Source organism: Vulpes vulpes, chromosome 3 (genome assembly GCF_048418805.1).
Source record: "Vulpes vulpes isolate BD-2025 chromosome 3, VulVul3, whole genome shotgun sequence".
In the NCBI taxonomy this organism is placed as follows: Eukaryota; Metazoa; Chordata; class Mammalia; order Carnivora; family Canidae; genus Vulpes; species Vulpes vulpes.
Window position 1 is genome coordinate 123,768,598 of NC_132782.1, and position 20,183 is coordinate 123,788,780.

General features: G+C 44.0%; 1 protein-coding gene across 4 annotated transcripts; it reads right to left on the minus strand.

The window, feature by feature from the left end:
* Positions 1-5,425: 5,425 nt before the first annotated feature.
* S1PR1 (sphingosine-1-phosphate receptor 1) lies at positions 5,426-10,343 on the minus strand. Of its 4 annotated transcripts, none has more exons than XM_072754488.1 (2): positions 10,237-10,343; positions 5,426-8,151 (listed from the first exon to the last, which is right to left on the minus strand). In XM_072754488.1, exon 2 carries the CDS (start codon positions 7,977-7,979, stop codon positions 6,831-6,833), a length of 1,149 nt encoding a protein of 382 aa, XP_072610589.1. In that variant the 5' UTR covers positions 7,980-8,151; positions 10,237-10,343; the 3' UTR covers positions 5,426-6,830. The 4 variants fall into 4 exon arrangements, with proteins under 4 accessions (XP_072610589.1, XP_025852097.1, XP_072610588.1 ...); XM_025996312.2 differs by lacking the exon at positions 10,237-10,343 and adding an exon at positions 9,813-10,178; XM_072754487.1 differs by lacking the exon at positions 10,237-10,343 and adding an exon at positions 8,550-9,154.
* Positions 10,344-20,183: the final 9,840 nt, after the last annotated feature.

Here is a 20,183-nt window from a genome sequence, read left to right on the forward strand (position 1 = left end):
TATTGCTTGAGAACTCAGTGTATTAGGGGAATAGTACAGCAGTGGCAAACTCAGGTTCTCTGGACCCCCAAGAGGAGCCAATGAAGACCAGAGCTTGAGGAATGAATCCTGTAAACTCTGTGAAGGCAGGGACTTTGTAATGGTTTGCCTCACAGCTCATAGCTCGTAGCCTAGGGCAAGCATTCTTGCTGAATGCACAGGTGAATGGATGGGTGCACCCATCAAGAGGGTTGGGAGCAGGAAGCCCAAGCCACACCAGGCTTCCTCAATGGGTTGGTTCTTTCTGCCCTCGTATCACAAAGCAGCAGAAAAGTGGACCGATAATAGGATCAGAGCTAGAGGGAAATAGATATGCAACTACCTACCTTTCCCTGTCTGGTCCTCCCGGGTATCACTGCCATTCCTTTCCCATTCCCATCCCTCCCTGTATCAGATCAGCCTGACCAAGGACCACTGAGCACCTGTGGCACTCCCCCTTTGCCCAACAACTCCCAGAGAAATCCTTAGGGCGGAGAACAGGGAATGTATCTAAGGCACAACAGGCTTACAAAGGCCTCAAGAGCATGAGCCTGTCTTGCATTCATTTTGTGTCTCCGCACATTACTTCTGACAATGCAGTGCCTGCACCCAGGACCAGCGTTATTATCTGACTGGATGTAGGTTTGTCAGGTGGTAAGAAATGGTTTGGCACGCTCCAGTTTGTATGTCACCAACACTAATATGTGTCAGTATCCTCGCCAGTGTGTAAAAGCCCATTCTTCATAAGGTTATTCACAATACATTTTATATTTCTGAGACTGAAATCTGAATGTCAATAGATTCTTATTGTGATTGTCTCATTCCAACCCAGACTCTTCCGAGGCACAGAAATTCTTTAGGGATTACAAATGTTAATACTAAGCCAAGTTCTCAACTATAGAAGCAAAGAGAATATCATTGGGCCACAATTATTTAACATTTCAATGTTTTGTTTCTGGGACTTAAAAGAATGCTAAAAGAGCAAATGCTTCTTCTGTGGAACACTTTAGAACTTTTGCCATGTCTGTTGAACTCTTTGGAAACTCATTTCATAATATTGCAGAGAAGGTCCCATATAACCCTCATATTCAGATGGAAGTCCACCATACTGATTTAAAAAAAAAAATCCATAGGCCTTAATATGGTTGGATACGTTTAGACAAATGCATACACCCAAGTAAACAACATCCTAAAAATAAAGATACAGAACATTGCTAACAATCTGTACATTTTCTCCATGTTCCTTTCCAGTTTATCCTCTTGTCGAGGCCGCCACTGTTGATTCCCATCACCATACATCAGTTTTGCCTGTTCTTGAATTTCATATAAACGGAATCATGCAGTATGTTCTTTTTTGTGGCTGGCTTCTTTTGCTCAATAGAATGGTTTTCAGATTTATGCAAATTGTTGCAAGTATCAGTAGCAGTTCCTTTTTAAATTTCTGAATAGTATTCTGTTGTATGAATTTACCGCAATGTGTTTATCCATTGTTAACGCAGGAGCTGGTTGGGCACATGAGGTCACTTCAGTAAAAGAAAATGTAGCAATTCTTGTTCATTCAAATATGCAATCCACACACGCTTTTGCTAATGATCATACCCAGAGTAAAATCTGATTTTTAATCCTTCAGTTTTCAAAGGGATGAGAAAGAGAACATGAGAAAAATAGGAATCACTTGAAAGTCTGATTCTAAGAAGAAAGCATAAGGAGTAAGAGGATGTATTAGGTGAAATATCTTCAACAGGAACCCAATTTGCTCCTGGTCCTGGCTCTAGTCAAGGACTGTGAAAAGGCTGAATTAAAGGCAAGTCTAACCTTCCCTCACTGTTATCTTCCTCTTATCTCTCCTAGCTCTTTGACCACTGGTTAAAAATTCTTTTTCTTTGTAAACAATGTAAAGTCTTTTAGTAATTCAAGCAGACCTTGCTTGGTTGGGCGTTCTTCTGGAATATGACTCTAGTTCCAATCAGAGTGGTAGTGAAGGCAATAGCACGTGTTAAAAAAAATTGGGGGAGGGGTCCGTTTCCTTGGACCGTGTGAAATACACATCAAAAAAGCCGGAAGCTTGGGGGAAATAATGCAAGCTATTATGATCTCTCACCATCAAGCACTTGCTGTGTCCACAGGGAAAGAATAATCTAGCAGGTCCTATACAAGTTTCTTTGGTTGTGATTCCTTCCTCAAGATGTTTCAAAACTATTTAGAGAATAGACAGACAAATCTAGTTTGATCTAGTTAGTTAAGAAACAAATGAGATCAATCTAGTTGGATCTAATTAGTCCAGTGTCCACAGGAAACGTCAATCCAGCAAGCAATATTTAAGAAAAGAATAACTGGACATCACACAGAGAACACAGAAAATCATTATTGCAAATTATGTAGGTAAGTAAGAGTTCCTAATTAGAGATTAATTTTTTTAAAAAGATTGTATTTATTTATCCACAAGAGACACACACAGAGAGAGAGGCAGAGACATAGGCAGAGGGAGAAGCAGGCTCCACGCAGGGATCCTGATGTAGGACTTGATCCCAGGACTCCGGGATCACGCCCTGAATCAAAGGCAAAGGCTCAACAGCTAAGCCACCCAGGTGTCTCTAGAGATTAATTTTTGAGCTAGTGACTACAAGTTCAAATTTAACAGTTTTGTAATTAAAAAAATTTTTAATGTCACTTGAGTATTATCTCTTCTCAATTGAAAATAGAGTCACTAGTATTTAGAATTTTTTAAAGATTTCATTTATTCATTCATGAGAGACACAGAGAGAGAGAGGCAGAGAGAGAAGCAGGCTCCTCACAGGGAGCCTGATGTGGGACTTGATCCCGGAACTCCGGGATCATGCCCTGAGCTGAAGGCAGACGCTCAACTGCTGAGCCACCCAGGCGTTCCTAATATTTAGAATTAATTGAACTTCAAGTCCTCATTTGGTAGGATTTCCCCAATAATCGTCTTTCTGAAGTTACTATTTCCAAGCAGTAGCTCCCAAAACAGAGCTACGTTTGTAGTTACCTAGAAAACATGAAAGATCTCAGTGATCTTTTGAATGGAGGCATGAAGAGTGAAAATCATTCAAATAGTACAGTCTGGGTCAGAAGTACTACAAGTGTACTACACTGGGCACATCCTTATCATTGGCAGCGTCCACAGCAGAAACTAATCCAATTTAAAAAGCTAAAATCTTCATTATAAGACTTTTACATCAGGGGACAATTAAAGATGCCATAAATCACAACCAAAGTGCTGATATTACTAAAATAAAGTCCAGTGTCTAATTAACATAAATGCAAAATTTATCTATAACTATACATTTTGGAATTTCTGATATCACTAGATCAACTTTTATTAAAGAATTTTAATTTTTCTACTTACGATGTGGCTAAAAGGCAAGAACAAACATTTGTCTTATATAAGATATTTGAAGATTTTGTAGAACTGCAATCACATTTAATGTTGTTAGGAATAAAGTATTCTTTTCTTTTTAAAGATTTACTTTATTTATTTGAGAGAGACAGTGAGAGTGCACGAGTGCAGGGGGAGGGGCAGAAGGAGAGGGAGAGGGTCTCAAGCAGACTCCGAGCTGAGCCTGGAGTCCCACACAGGGCCCCATTTCATGACCCCGAGATCATGATCTGAGCCAAGACCAAAAGTCGGATGCTCAACCTACTGAGCCGCTCAGGCACCCTGGGAATAACGTATTATTTGATGTCATTTTGTAACTTTCCTGAATATTTACGAGCCAGAGGCATTTCTACAAGAATATGTCAGGTATTGCTCAGGTTGCCTTGTTTTACTCCTCTTATAAAACACTGCCTATGTTCTTTAATCAAAGTTTTATGGACTTCTGTTTTAGTATAAAAATATAGTTGTTGAGGTTGTTTTTTTTTTTTATCCTCAATTCTCAGGATATACTAAATTAAATCCAGATATTCACATTGAGATACAACCAAGAATTTCTTTATCTTAACCATGGCTTCTTGGCCAGAGGTAGGACTCCGTCCCACACCTGCCCAAGAAAGCTGTAATCCATAACTGTCTAGCTCTCTTGGAATGAAACGCATAGTCTGGAATTTCCAGGAAGAATGCACATGCAAGGATTGGCTAATGGGCTCCCAGGTGGGCAAGCAAGGCTGTCCATTGTCACAAGCTCCCCAGTCCCCACCAGGATCAGCTGCCCTACCTCATCTTCCTCATGTGTGAGTCATTGCTGTGCTTTTAAAGATAAAAACCAAGAGTAGGAGCACTTATCTTCCATAGAAACACAAAATGGACATGCTTTTCCATTATGCTTGACTCTGTAACGAAAGCTCTAGGAAGTGAGTGCAGCATGAACTCATTCCTTCCGCCACAGCAGACAGATGGATAGAGACATTCCAGTTTGTTTCCAGTCTTTTGTCTTCAGAGCATTTTTGGCATTTCCTTCAGGAAACTGGAGGTTGTGACCTAAGGTTTCCTTAGTGAACACACTTCTGTTTCCCACAGTTAACCTTACCCAGAAATGACATCGACTCTGTTAGGTGAGGTTTATCTTCATGTCCCAACTGTGTCCTGTGCATATTCAGTGACAGTTGGAAGCACAAATTCTGAATGTAATAATAGGACTAAAGAGCCAAACACACCAAAATCCTTTGAATTAATCCCCAACAAAGATGACAGTTATGTTCAAACAAAAATGAACTATTATGGCAATTCTGTGATGCTTACAAAGTGCCCTTGCTCTCACTGTGGAATTAGAGAAAGTAATGGCTAGGATGTTAAAACTTTCAAATCTTGGTAATTGAAAGTTTTCAGATATGAGGTGTATACTGCTCCACCTACGTTCGTTCTACAACTTGCTACTTCATTGAGCCCTGTACAGTCCCATGCTGTTCCAAGGATAGTCTGGGAGAAGCCAAGACAGTGTCCTGGAAAAAAATTAGGTGATTTGATATATTATCTGCTGTATGTATATCTCCATTTCCCCAGCATGTTGGTGGAAAGCCAAGAATGTAAGCTTTTGTTGATGGGTTTGCAATGACCATTGAGTTTCATAATTTAAATTAGATTCACAACCAGGTCATTGTACATTATTTCTTTAAAAACTCATGTTTTAGGACGAGAATAATCGCATATAATTTAGTTTGGCTTGAATGCAATTTAAAACTCCGCTAATTATATTTACTTGTCAATGTGGTATTTAGAAGTTGGTGGTTTTCATCTCATTTTTTACTACTCTTCAGTGTAAACTTATTGAAGTTTCTCTTCCTGAAAAAGATAGAGTGGTTTTTAACAAACCACATTTTTTTTCACACCCTACTTTATCAAGGTAAAATCCTTTAAAAGAGTAACAGAAATTTGCCTATAACTTTGGTTCTAAAGAGCCATATAGTCAAATAGGAGCTTAATTATTTTTATAAAATGTTCTTCACAAAGTAATCTTTAAAAAAATCAGTTTATTAATGTTTAAAAGTTGATAAAGCTATGTGCAAAATGATCCACAAAAGTCAGAAACCTATTAAATACTATTTTTTTAAAAAGACATTTCTTGGTTTAATTGCACTGAAAACCATACTAAAGAGACAGCAATATATTTTTATTTTTTTGTAACATTTATACACATCTTTAATGAACTATTTAATGAACAGCTGTATTGAAAAACTTCTGGTATTCCCTATCAGTTAAAGTAATGCTTTAATGGCACAAGAGGGTTGTATTTTCTTAGGAAATACACGTTCAACGGTGTTAACGCAGGTTAGAAAAATCCAATAAAATGCTCAAACAAATACATTCAAAAATCACAGAAAGTACTTTTAACACAACAAAATACAACCATCCTGTTCGTTGAACTAAGTCACACAACACTCTGAAATAAACATCAACAAAAGTGCCAAAGACAGATGTTGTATTCATTAGACAGATCCATTAAGAAATCTCTCTTGGTTTACAGTCACCACCACCCCCCGTCAGTTTTCACCTCGTTTTGCTAGTTTGTTCCTCCTGGGACACTAAGGACCCTGCCTGATACCATGTAGATAAACTGGACTTCTTTAGGCAGATTTCAGCCACCATGGATAATGACGCTGCTATCACACATTTCATCGTCATGTTGTGAAAGGGAAGAAAAAAAAAAAAGAAAAGAAATCAAAGTGACTTTAATGAAATTCCCCAAAACTGATCTGGCTTACATGGAAACTTTGGCCTCAGCAAATAAAACGGCTTTACATCTCCAAACCATCTCCATCCCTCACAGTCTACGTCCTGGACACAGGCTACCTGCTACAGACCCCCCAGAAGTGGAGTATACCACCTCCCCCCCAGCTCTCCCAGCTCTGATGAAGGCCAGGTAGTTCAGATGGAAAGTAAGAGAATTGTGAGGAGGGGTTTGAAGGGCGAGGGAGGGTGGGATACGCAGAGCATACCCAGGGCAGCAGAAGTGCACACAATCACTTGGGCTGGAAACTAAGGTGAAGGAAAACATCTCCTCAAAGCTCCCGACAGATGCTTTCACACTGGGACCAGGGCCACACTGGGAACCCTTCAGGAGCTTGACGATGCTAGACCTTTGGCTCAGTGCAAAATCAAAGCTCCGGGGCGGGGGGTAGGAAACAGCTTCCAGGCCAGGGCCGGGTCTCCACCCTTCCCAGTGCATTGTTCACAGGAACTAAGCCACCAACACCCCGGCACCCCCAGGCCTGCCCGCCCTCCCTCTGGCTCCCAGCGGCTCCTCCCGAGCAGCAGTGGAGACAGAGATTTTTTTTTTCCTTTTTTTCCCCCCAAACCCTGGGTGGTGGTGGGTGACCACGCAAGAACTCTCCCCATGGGTCGGCGGCTTTCAGTTCTAGGAAGAAGAGTTGACATTTCCAGAGGACATAACGGTCTCCGGGTTGTCCCCATCGTCCTTCTGCGGGTGGGAGGAGTTGTCCGACTTACTGCGGCTGAACTCCACGCCGGCAATGATGGGCCGCTTGAACTTGCCCGCGGGGTCCCCGCCCGGGCACTTGCAGCAGGACAGGATCCGGATGAAGGCCCGGCGCATCTCCTTGTTGGTGAGGGTGTAGATGATGGGGTTGGTGCCCGAGTTGAGCACGGCCAGCACCAGGAAGTACTCGGCTCTGAAGAGGATGTCGCACGTCTTCACCTTGCAGCCCACGTCCAGCAGCAGCAGGATGAAGAGCGGCGCCCAGCAGGCGATGAAGACGCTCAGGACGATGATGACGGTCTTGAGCAGGGCCAGCGACTTCTCGGAGCTGCGGCTGGCCTTGGAGATGTTCTTGCGGAAGGTCAGGCGGCGGCTCCGAGTCCTGACCAGGGAGTAGATCCTGCAGTACAGGATGACGATGGCGAGCAGGAGCAGCGTGAAGACGGTGGTGCAGAAGAGGATATAGTGCTTGTGGTAGAGCGGCAGCACGGTGGAGCAGCTGGCCAGCGCGCCCAGGCAGTTCCAGCCCATGATGGGGAGGCCGCCCAGGACCAGGGAGATGACCCAGCAGGCGCTGATGAGCAGGAAGGAGCGGAAGCTGTTGCTCCCGTTGTGGAGTTTCATCTTCAGCATCGTGATGTAGCGCTCGATGGCGATGGCCAGGAGGCTGAACACCGAGGCCGACAAGGCCACGAACATGCTCCCCTCCCGCAGAAACCACTGAGCGGGGGTGAGCTTGTAGGTGGTGGCGCCAGACAAGAGCAGGTTGGCCGTGTAGGCCACGCCCGCCAACAGGTCAGACAGGGCCAGGTTGCCGATGAAATAGTACATAGGCCGGTGGAACTTCTTGGTTTTCCAAATGGTCAGCAAGACGAAGATGTTCTCTAGGATGATAAAGCAGCAGATGAGGATGAACACCACCGAGCTCATTTTAATGCCATTCTCCTTGTCCGCGCTGGTATTCAGCTTGCCCGTGTAGTTATAGTGCCGGACGATGATATCGTAGTTGACATAGTCGGAGACGGGACTGCGCAGGGCCTTGACCAGCGGGACGCTGGTAGACCCCATGGCGCGCAGCCGCGCCTCCCGGAGCCCGAGCCCGGGGTGGCGCTTCTCCAGAAGGGCGCTAGAGGGCGAGGCCGAGCGAGCCTTCACTTGCCGCGGGGGTGCTCCGGCCCGAGGGATCCCGGCTTTTCTGCGTCTCTTTCCCTTGGCTGGAGAGGGCCTCGGAAGCCAACCCCTTTAAACGAGTCACAAAGAGGAGAGAGTCAGGGAAGCGGCCACAGCACACTGCCATCATTTATTCTAGCTAAGGCATTGCTCCAGTTTTGTCGTGGATTTGTTTTAAGGAAACTTGGGGGAAGCGCAAAGAGTGGAATTAAAATATATATATATAAAATAAAATAAAATAAAATAAAATAAAATAAAATAAAATAAAATAAAATAAAATACCTTTTTCTTGCAGAAAAAAAGAGGAGAGGAGGGAGAAGAAACAAAAATGTGCCCAAATAGAAAACTCCAACTGGACAAGACGAAAACTCTCCTGTGTCACATCCAAATGGGAGTGGGAAAACTGGAGAAGTGATCCCCATTTATAACACCTCCCCCCCCCCCACACACACACCCTCACTTCCCCACCTCCAACCCCCTCCAGGTTTCCAGCGTGGAAGTCTCCTGAAGCATTCGCCGGCTCCCCAGCGGGTTCCCTCCTCCGAAGAGACCCAACCGCTGACATGAGGGTGGAGGCTCACACCACCTCTGCTCTCCCCCACCCCCCTGCTAAAAGAGCTGAGAACCACCTCCTAATTGCCTTGCGAGACATTCGATTTGCACGAAAATCATTTGACAGAGTAAGTCATTCTTTGGGCTCTATTAATAACTCTCTAGGAACAGGTGTGCTCAGGGTCCGAGGGGTGTGGGCAGCCGAGCCCGCCCCGGCCTTGCGGTAAACAGGAAAGCTTACACTTCTGTGAAGCAACTGCCTTTTCTTAATTTCTTCTAGTTTTTTTTTTTTTTCCTTGTAAGCCAGGGCAAGAAAAGATGAAGATAATTCAGTGAAGATCCTTCATAAGAGCTTGCAATAAATCCCAGGAATGTAATACATTCACTGATTGTCTAAGGGGTATGTTCAGTTGCTGTGGGTTTGGCCAAACCACACACAGGCACACACACAAAAGAGAGAAGTTCTACTACTAACGATGACAATACATGCCACTGCATTTTTGATTCCAAGTGCAAAGCTTCTGTCCAGAAAAAAGAAAAAAAAAAAAAAACCACGCACGTTTAATGCATTGCTGAACCGAAGCTGGCGGTTTCGTGCACTGCCCTCCCCCAACATGCTACCTCCTGTCTCAGAACTAGAAAGTGTGGAGGAACGAAACATGGCACTGGCTCCCAGGCTACTTGTAACGTTTCCAGATACCGCCGCCACGGGATGGAAGTGGAGTAACAGAGGCCGCGGTCCCGGACGGCGGGGGCTGCTCGTGCGCAAGCCCCGCGTCTCTCGCATCTAATCCCACGCCCCGCTCGCCCCCCGTGCAGATGTAGCCCCTGACCCCCCACCTCCCAGATTCTTTGTCTGCAGGACTTTTGCGAGTGTAGGCGCTTGCCCCGCTCCGCGACCAACCGCAGTTGCCAGCGTCCCCAACCCCTGCTCCGCTTTACGACCGCACTAAACCCGTTTTCCCAACTTCATCCATCACCAGCGCCCCAGGAGCAATCCGACCGGGCTGGGGTCCTCAGCAGCCCAGGGATGAACGCCTCGGCGCCCAGAGAGGGATGTTTCAAAAGTTTTTGTCTGGCTTCGCTCCGCTTTCACAAACATTCGTTTCCAGCAGCGAAGACCTCCTGCGGCGGGGCCCCCCGCGCCCCGGCCCGCGCGGGCTGGGCGCCGTCCCCTACCTGGCTCAGGCGGGGCGCAGCCGCGTGGGGAGAGCTCCGGGTCCCCGCGGCGCGCTCGGCATCTTGCAGCCGCTGCGGACGGGCTGGACGCGCTGCTGCCTCGTCGCCTCGGGGTCCCCTCCCTCCGCAGCCGCGCACTCCAATGGGCAGCCCGCCCCGCTCGGCCCGCGCCGGCCGCTGCCTGAGCCGCCGAGCGCCCGCGGAGGCTGGTGGCCTCGCGAGGAAGGGGCGGGGAGGGGTTAACACCAACCCACGCCCTCGCCGCGGCGGGGGCCGCGATCCCCGCGCCGGACCTACTGTCCAGGAAAGATCTGGGGCAGAGGCGCGCGCGCACACACACACACACACACACGCACATGCACACACTCCTCCCCCACAGACAGCCGGAAAAAAAAAAAAAGAAAGAAAGAAAGAAAAAGCAAACCGAGAAGGGACGGAGGCTGGTGCCCCCTGGATTCTGATGCATAAATCACGGCCTCGCCTGCTGCCCGCCGCTCCCCGAGACCGTTGGCCCGAGTCTTACCCAGAGAGGAGGTGGGGAAGCCTGGGGACCCCCACCCCCACCCCCACCCCCCAGGTCTCGGGGGCGGGGGCAGCCCGGCGCCCCGCTGCGCCCCTCGGCCGCCCCCGGCACGCGCGAGCCTCGGCGGGGCGGGCGGGGCAACCAGGGCGCGCGACCCGGGGCAGCGGGGGCACGGGGTCCTTGCCGCCTCCCCACCGCCATCCCTCGGCTGCCCCGACACTTGCGGTCCGAGCGGCAGGGGGTGGCTTTCCCGGGCTCACGGCCGACCGGCCCGCGTCTGGGGAGCCCCGGGGGTGGGGGGGTCCCCTGGGGTCCCCTCATTCCGCTGCGCGCAGAGCCCGGCCGGGCTCCCAGACTCGGGCCCGCGGCGGGACGTCCGCGGAGGTGGGCGCGGGCCGGGGCCTGGGAGACTGGGCGCGTGGGCAGCCCCAGGGACTTGCGAAGGGAAGGACGAGCCGCGGGGCCCGGCCAGCCTCGCGGGGGCCCGCGCCCTTCGCTCCTTTCCGCGCGGGGCCACAGCCCCCGGTGCTCCCCGCACGCCCACCCGGGTCTTGCGCGGAGAAGCCCCTCGAGGAGGTGAGACTGGGGCGGCGGGGGCGGCCCTGGACCCGGGCGCAGGGCTCTCCTGGCCGGGCCTGCAGCCGCGCAGAAGCCGCCCACCCGCCCCTGGCCCCCGGCTGCCCATCCTGGCAGATGTGAACGCAAAACTTCTCCGTGTGCAGTTTCAATTGACAGACACACCCTGTACCTGAATGACTCAGAAGGAGTCTAAATGAATAAACAGACCCCTGGCTTCTGGGATCTTATGAGCTTGCAAAAGAAGAAATCAAGTGACAGTTAAAATCAAGTTCACAGCTGCCTGAAAGTCTTCAGCAACGGAATTGCACCGGGCACACGGCCACGAGTTCAACAACAGTACCTGCCTACCACCCAGAAACTAAGATAACGGTCCTCTAGACCTAGAAGAAGCTCTGCTTGGGTCGGGGAGTTACTTTATTTAAAAGAAGGGACGCGTTGAGTCTGCCCTGCGCAACATAAGGTGGGGAACTTGGCAAAATCCATCCCATCCACTCATTTATGAGTTCTTTAAAGGGAAAGGAATTGCAGGGAATTGCACACCCAAACTCTACGTATCATGATAGATTATCTAATTTAAGCAGGCGTTGTTGGTCATTTTATTGATGAGAAAATGTCACTCAGCTTAAATCGCTAGATATCCCAGCTAGTGCGCAGTGCTGGGTTCCCCAACTTAGTGCCATGTCTCCCAGATGTCATGTCTCCCAGTTCAAATACCTTCAGTCAATAAACAAGGAACTGAAAAGCGTATGCTCCCCAAAGGGAAGCAAAGCCTAGCTTTAAAATTTTTTAATTATCCTAATCTCTTGACTCTACATATGTATAAAATATATACAAAGATATGCTAATGAATGTCCTTTTAAAACCACTTATTTCCTGACTATGCAAGTCTACAAAACATATTCAAAAGTTTTGCTAATAAATGTCTTTTTTTCACCATGAAGCATTTTTTTTTTGCTGAAATGTTTTGTTAAATTTCTTTTTATTAAATTATTAAATATTAAATTATTTATTAAAATAAGCCTATTTCTATTTTTACCACCTTTTAAATTATTAAGACTTTCTTTTTAAAGACTGTATTTTCTTTCAGATTTTTTTTTTTTAGATTTATTTATTTGAGAGAGAGGAGCATGCACATGGGGGTGGGGAGAGGGAGAGGGAGAGAATCTTGAGCAGACTACTCCACACTGAGCAGGGAGTCTGAAGTGGGGCTTGATTGCACAACCCTGAGATCACCACCTGAGCCAAAACCAAGAGTCAGATGCTCAACCAGTCACACCACCCAAGTGCCCCGACGTTTTCTTAAGAGCAGTTTTTAGGTTCACATCAAAACTGAGTGGAAAGTACAGACATTTCCCATATACCCCATGGCCCACCCATGCATGGCCTCTCCCACTGTCAATATCCCCACAGAGTGGTACATGTGTTACCGTAGATGGGCTTACACTGACACATCATGACCATCCACAGTCCATAGTCTACATTATGGTTCACTCTTGGTATTATACATTCTATGGGTTTGGACAAAGGGATAATGACAGGTATCCATGAATACAGTATCATATGGAATATTTTTACTGCCCTAAAAAGCCCTCTGTGTTCTACCTATTTATGCTTCCCTTCCCCATGAATGTCTTTTTTAAAACCACTGATTTTCTAACTATATATTTCCTGACAAAGTGTATACAAAAGTATAATACTGAATATACCTTAAAACTTCACATTATCTACCTATCACGTCTAATGTACGGTTGTGTATTGGGTAGCAGATTCTAAGTATTACACATATTAATTCATTTAATTCTTCCAATGACCCTACAAATTAGGAATTATTATTATCCCAATTTTACAAACAAGGAAACTGAGTCCCAGGCATATTATATTAAGTAAGTTGGTTAACGTGGGCTGTGACCATAGATGGGCTCTATCCTCTTAACCACTAGCCCAAACCACCACGATAAACCTCAAACATGTCAAAGAATTATGCAGGGGAAATCAGTCTTTTTCTTGTGTATAAGCAGTATACATGGTGAGGACAACACTCATTCAGTGTTAATCCAGTGTCTTAAAGAGCTCAAATACTTTGCAGATGATTACTTAGAAATATTCATCCTTATACACACCGATAAGATGTAAAACGTGGATGACCACTCCCAAGAAATTGGAAAGTAGGCAAAACTATTTGCAGCAATGGCTTCCCTGCCAATTCCAAGTCGCTGGTTCCCACACATATCTCTTCCCATTACTCTCAGGAGAGGCCCTAAGAATTGCGTCCTCAAGCTATCTCCTGGCTCGCAGCCCAGCTCCCTTTCCGCCGCTGCCTGGGAGGCCAGCCCAGGGCTTTACCTTACTTCTCCTGGCAATGAGGTTACCATCTGATGCCCGGTTACACTGAGGTTGCTCCATTCTGCATTTCTTTTATTTATTTATTTGTTTGTTTGTTTATTATTTATTTCCATTTCGTATTTCTTATTTCAAAGCCACTTTACTCTTCTTTATGCATTAGCTTTGCTATCTCTCCTTAAGGGTTGCCAGTGAGAATACCGTGTAATATTTGGGACTTCTACTAAAAACAATTATTTGTCCTCAATCGGCAATTCAGATTTAACTGAGAGAGCTGTATTTTTATTTGCTGAGTCTGGCAACTGTCCTCTCCTTCCTAAATGCTCCAGGTACTTTCCAGTTCTCCCCACAATCCCTTGTAAAGATCCAGCCTTCCCCTTCCAACATTTATTCCTAGGAGAATAGCTGCCCTCCTGCTTAGTGCAGAAAACACTATCACCACTTCCCTTCCTCTCCTGTAAGTTCATAACAACTTCACTCACCCTTATTTCCTCTCCGTTGTTTTAGTCCTTCCCAAGGCAAACCCTTGCCCAAACCACTGTGCTACTACCTGCCCCCTGCCCCCTGCCCCGAACTTTCTAAGATGGGACTCAAGTACTCCTTCTCTCCCTTGTACTTTCAATTCTTGGCCTCTGATGACTCTCAATTTTCAACTTACATTAATATTTATGTGTTGCCTCTACCAAAAACTCACTGTCTTCCCGTCATACTAATTAGGCCCTGATAGAAATTTCTCTTCTCTTGTTTGTCACCACTCAAAACTCAAAAACTGTAATATAGTGGAACATGACAGTCTTAGATTCAGACTTCATACTGCCTGTTCCCACCTGGGTCACTTTGGGCAAGTTCTTTCAATTCATTGAGCCTCAGTTTCCTAATCTCTTTCTCTTACTCCACAGTGTTCCAGAATTATACAATAACATATCTTGATTTTTCCAAGTTCTCTCCTGGACATACATTGGGCCCCTTATAGTTTGAGAAATTATCCAAAATTATTTTTCTGATAACTTCATCTTCTCTGTTTTCTCTATTCTCTCTTTCTGGGACTCCTACTATTCAGATTATGGGCCATCCAGAAAGCGTATTTTTGTATATAATTTCTTCATATTTATTTTCCATTTCCTATATCTTAATCCTTTTTCTGATTTCTGGGAGATTCCTCAACTTTATCTTTTAACTCTTCAGTTAATATTTCCCTTTGTGTTATCAGACTTTTGAGTCTAAATGTTTTCTTCTTTTTTTTCCCCCTGAATACTTCATTTTTACAGAACCCTGTTTCTGTTTCAGGAATCCCATATCTATACTTACCTCCAAGAATATTAGAATGGCATTGCTGTTGTCAAGATTTCCTCCTTTATTTATTTATTTATTTTTTATCATCTCCTTTTCCTGTTTGCTTTGGTCTTGGTTCTTTGTGTCAGCAGCTTTTTCAATCATCAGGTGATCTCTGGCTATCCATTCTTATTTTAGACAGAAGCACTGAAAACTAATTAAAACTCTTGTGGGGGGGAGGCTTGTCAGTGGAAGGGTGCTAGGTAATCAAGCTGTGTTCTTTTATTGGAGGATCCCAAATATCAATATTTATAGATCACTATTCCTGGACTGGTCAATTTCAACAGCAAGGAATTCTAAAATCTCCTGTCCACCTTCTATTTTCCCAAGTGAAAAAGGGAAGGCAGGGGCAAGAAGGAGAAAGAATCTTATCATTCAGTGTTTCAATTTGAACTGAATCACGATGACAGGGACCTCCATACACATGCTCTCAGCCCTGCCATGTGTTCCTGTGTCCAAACACCCTCTGAGATAGCCGGTTTAGAAAATAAATCTCCAGTCTTCCACTGCAATGGTCCTTGTCCTGTTGTACAGGTTAGACATGGAGGGCTGTAGATTGGCTGCTAATCTTTGTTTGATAAAATATCATTTTATTCAAAAACCAGAAAGGAAAAAGAGTGGAAAGTAAGATCCCAAAAACAATGCGTATGCCAGGCTTAGAGAGAGATGGGATGGTGGTGGTGTGTGAAGCGTCTTCTGTCTACCAGAGTCCATGCTTCACCTTCAGTTTCCTTCTTTGAAGATTACCATTTACCATCATCTCAGAAGGACCTGGAGCCTCCATCTCCTGATCCTATTTGAGGATCTTTAGTGGGAAATTCACTTGCTTCTAGATCCCCCTGCTTCTAGCTCAGGTTTCAATTTTCTATGGTTTGACAAGCCATTTACCCACATTAATTTGTTTTCCAAAATTTCATTGCTTTTGTCAGAGGCAAACTAACCTTGAAGCTAAATGTAGCTTAAACTTTAGAATTCATTTCCAGGGTCCTGGAAGGAGTCCTAGCAATATTTCAACATTATTATATAAATATTAAAAGTAAGGAATTTTAACCATGATTGGCTAAGTTTGCTGTCTTTTTCCATTAGGAAATCTCCACTATTTCATTTCCCCGTATGTAGGTGTGGTTTGGGGTCTAAGGGGAAGCTGAACTTGGGCTACATTTAGGTTCAGTTTAGAAGAATATGTAAGTGAGATGCCAGTTGCTTCTGTATTATTACCAGCCACCCTAGGGTGGAAATGACTTTCAAGACTATTCCTACTGCACTCCATGGCTACTCATGCTGTCATGATAAAAACATGCAGGACCAGTATCATGTGATTCTGAGCCAGAAGCTAATCTGGGCAAAGTTATTCCAGGGGTGTGACATGTATAAATTGTAACTAGAGAATTTGATGCTCATTGACATCTAGTTAAAACAGAAGTTCTCCACACTCCAGAATATACTTGATGACTCCGTATATGTAATTATTAAACATGTCATACATCTTTACCATTTTTGGTGGAATTCACCTGGAAAAAATTGATCAGAATTTGTGTATTTGCTGGTATTTGTAGGGTGTAACTATTACAACTTGGTAATAAATTTAGGATAATTTCAATAAAGTATGGGAGAAAAGACAGACTTCTCATTTGGACATACATATAAAGGACATTTTGTCATCTATAAATTATTAAATAAGGATCAAGAGCAAATCCATTCTAAAAATCATTGAAATATGAAACAAAAACAATAAAATAAGCAATTAAATCAATAGGAATTATTCTGATGCTGGGAAACAAGTTGTATCAAAAGACCTTTCAGATCATACCAAGAATACAATAGGACAGGCACAATACATACAATAGGACAAGTACCAATATCCCCATTCCGTTATTAAAAGAAAGATACATGTTTTGCATAGAAGCAATGAATATGTTCTTTGAGTGTTAATAATCCATATAATGAAGAGGAATGAATCCTAAGCAAGTAGAAAAAGATAAATTTCCTGCTGATTTGACACACAAAAAAACTGACACAGAGAAAGGCTCTATCAAGATCAAAATATGTCAAGATGCTTGGGTGGCTCAGTGGTTGGGCGTCTGCCTTTGGCTCAGGCCCTGATCCCAGAGTTCTGGGATTGAGTCCCGTAATCAGGCTTCCTGTAGGGAGCCTGCTTCTCCCTCTGCCTGTGTCTCTGCCTCTCTCTCTCTCTGTGTGTGTGTGTGTGTGTCTCTCATGAATAAAGAGATAAAATCTTTAAAAAAAAATCAAAGTATGTCACTATGATGTAAAGACACCAATAGCAATATGGTGAATCATAATCTCAATTCAAGTGTATTTATAATTGGATCATAAGAAAACCCAAAATGTTTTGAAATTCTACAGCTTATATATGAAAAAAAAGTCATAGCAATTTTTTCAAAATTTGGCAACAGTCCTGAAATCTCACATCACCAATAATGAATTTGAGTTTTTTGTTTTGTTTTGTTTTTAGAGAGAGAGAGCAAAGGCAGGGAAGGGTAGAGGGAGGAGAGAGAATCTTAAGCAGTTTCCACACTCAGTGTGGAGTCTGGAGCTCTGAGATCTTGACCTGAGCCAAAATCAAGAGTCTGATGCTTAACAACTGAGCCACCAGGTACCCCACCAATGAATTTAAAAGCTGAAAGAATGAAGTTTAAAGCTGAAGGAACGTTTTCTAAACCAATAATAAAGCATTTTTTTAATTAAATGTACTTGAAGGAAGATTAAATCACACAAATAGTATTTAACATTTTATACCATGAAGTAGAGATCAAAGGGTATATAGCCAAAGATGTAAGAATAAAAAAAAAATTATAAAATGTTTAAGGCAGTTATTTAAAATACTGTTAGTTTTATAATTCCATGATATTTGTTAGCTTTTGAGAATTAGTACTTTGTTGTGATACCTTTCTTGTTCTAAATTCATTTTCATACCTAATTTGTGCTTTTTTCCTAAATGAGGGTCCTCTGTCATCAATTGTATAAGCTCCTACCTGGCTCTCCTTTCTTCTTCCATTCTCTTTGTCCTTATAAAGATGATTTATTGCTTTTAGTGGGATTGGGAGGGGAAGAAAATATTTGCCAATCTCCACATTTTGACAGAAATTTTCTTTTTTTTTTCTAAAGATTTTATTTATTTTTTCATAAGACACAGAGAGAGAGAGGCAGAGACATACCTAGGCAGAGGGAGCCCGATGCAGGACTTGATCCTAGAACCCCGGGATCATGACCTGAGTGAACCAAAGGCTCAACAACTGAGCAACCTAGCCATCCTTTGACAGTTTTCACTCATGATTTTTTTAAATAGTAATTTTTATTTAAATCAACTATGTATACAGTCTTTAAATGAAATATTTCTATAAAAGTTATTAAGTAAAAAAGTAATTTCTTCTCTAATTTTTGCTCCCCAATGTCAACTATTTTTATCTCTTTCACTTTTCCTTTGCATATTTGCCTCCATGTTTTCTAATAATGCACTTATGTGGACTTTTAGATTATTTTCAACTGTAAGTATTTTTTTAAGGTTTTATTTATTTATTCATGAGAGACACAGAGAGAGGCAGAGACACAGGCAGAGGGAGAAGCAGGCTTCATGCAGGGAGCCCGATGAGAGACTGGATCCCCGGACCCTGGGATCACTCCCTGGGCCAAAGGCAGATGCTCAACCACTGAGCCACCCAGGTGACCCTAGAAATTAGGATTTAGCCCTCTTACATACTGTGCACTCCCACAGTTTCCTATCCCCCAAGTAGAGATTACATTTAATTTTTTATATTGTTGTAACTATGCAGATTTTACTCACAGCCTAGCCATTTGTATGCATATTTACTTTCATGTAAATCTTTTGGTTTTTCCTAGACTTAAACATTGTCTTTTTCTTTGTTTGTTCAGTTTCCTATGTACTTATTACTAATCCATTCCCACACTCTCAGGGCATTCAAACACATGAACAAATGTATCACTTTCGTTAAGACATCACTCCAGAATCCTCTGTCCTCCTCTCTAGGCCTAATCATTGAGTGGTTGTCATCCTAGGGGTTGGGGGTTCCCTTCATTTCTCTCCTGTTCAAGAGCCTCAATTCTTGGATCTTCTTCATTCTCTATTTATGCCTGCATATTGATGGAGTTTCCAGAAGTTTCTTGGTTAAGGGTATATGGAAAATAAATTCCTTGAGAAGTTGAATATATACAAATGTCTTTATGCTGTCTTAACTCTTTAGTCATAGCTTGGCTGAGTATAGAAATCTAGGTTGAATGTTATCTTCCTCGCATTGGTTTTAAGGCATTGTTCCACGTCTTCCAGCATCCATTGCTGCTAAGGATTTATTTATTTTTTTTTAAAGGTTTTTTGTTTTTTTTTTTTTAATTAATTAATTTATTTATTTATTTATGATAGGCACACAGTGAGAGAGAGAGGCAGAGACACAGGCAGAGGGAGAAGCAGGCTCCATGCACCGGGAGCCCGACGTGGGATTCGATCCCGGGTCTCCAGGATCGCGCCCTGGGCCAAAGGCAGGCGCCAAACCGCTGCGCCACCCAGGGATCCCGCTGCTGCTAAGGATTTATAACATCATTCTCATTCCCTGTCCTTTATGTATAAGCTATTTTTATTGCTTTCTGTGTGTGTCACACTCCATGTGCTCTTTTTCCAATATAACAATTTACACTCCTCTATCAAGGGTGGGGTCTATGTTGCCTCCAGTTGAACATGGTAGACCTTTGTAAGCAGATTGGAGTACAGATAATGCTAAGAAACTTCCAAGGCTAGGTCAATAAAGGTGATATGACTTCCTCTGACACTTGTTCCTTATGGCTTTTAGTACTCATACCATAATGTAGACACTATATGGTAAGATGAGAGAAATAGAGAGAAGTACCCATGGTGCCATTCGTCCTTTGTGAAGACTTTAGACACTCACATAGAACAACTATGGAAGCGCTATGTGCATGAATGAGCCTTGTTAGCTGGTGGACGTCACTGTACCTGGCTGAGTCATTTCATTGGTGGACCCCTAAAGGTCAGTATCTTTCCTTATTTCTTCTGGGAGTGCTAATACATTCAGAGAAAAAGGTTTCCACTCTTCTTCCCAGAAGACACAAACCTGGTTGCAGCACCTGGAAGAAGAGTAAGAGAATGAAGCTGGGCTATCTCACCATTCAGTGGATGGATTTCCACTAACCATTCCTGTTTTTACCATGGTGTCGCACCTTTAAAGTCATTCTGTGCACCCTCTTTATCCCCAGTTGTCTTCCCTAGTGGGGGAGTTTCAGGCCCTCGGGCTGCTCTGGGCTGGGGAAGGTCATGATGAGGCAGCATGAGGAGGTCAGGATGAGTCCAACTGTTTCATAAGTAGACCTTCTGTTTTCATTTTCACTCTCAACTCTGCTTTCAGAGATACCTAAAATCCCCAATTTCTGGGCCTTTCTGGGGTTCTGTAGAGCAACTCAGCTTACTTCTGGGCTTCCCCCATTGTTGTATTAGTTTTCAGTTTTCTTGGTTGTAGTAGGAAAATTAGCACATCCCTCTGCTTTTCAGTTGCCAAAATTTAGTTGCTCTTATCTCTTGTATTTTCTTTCTTTTTGTTTGTTTATGC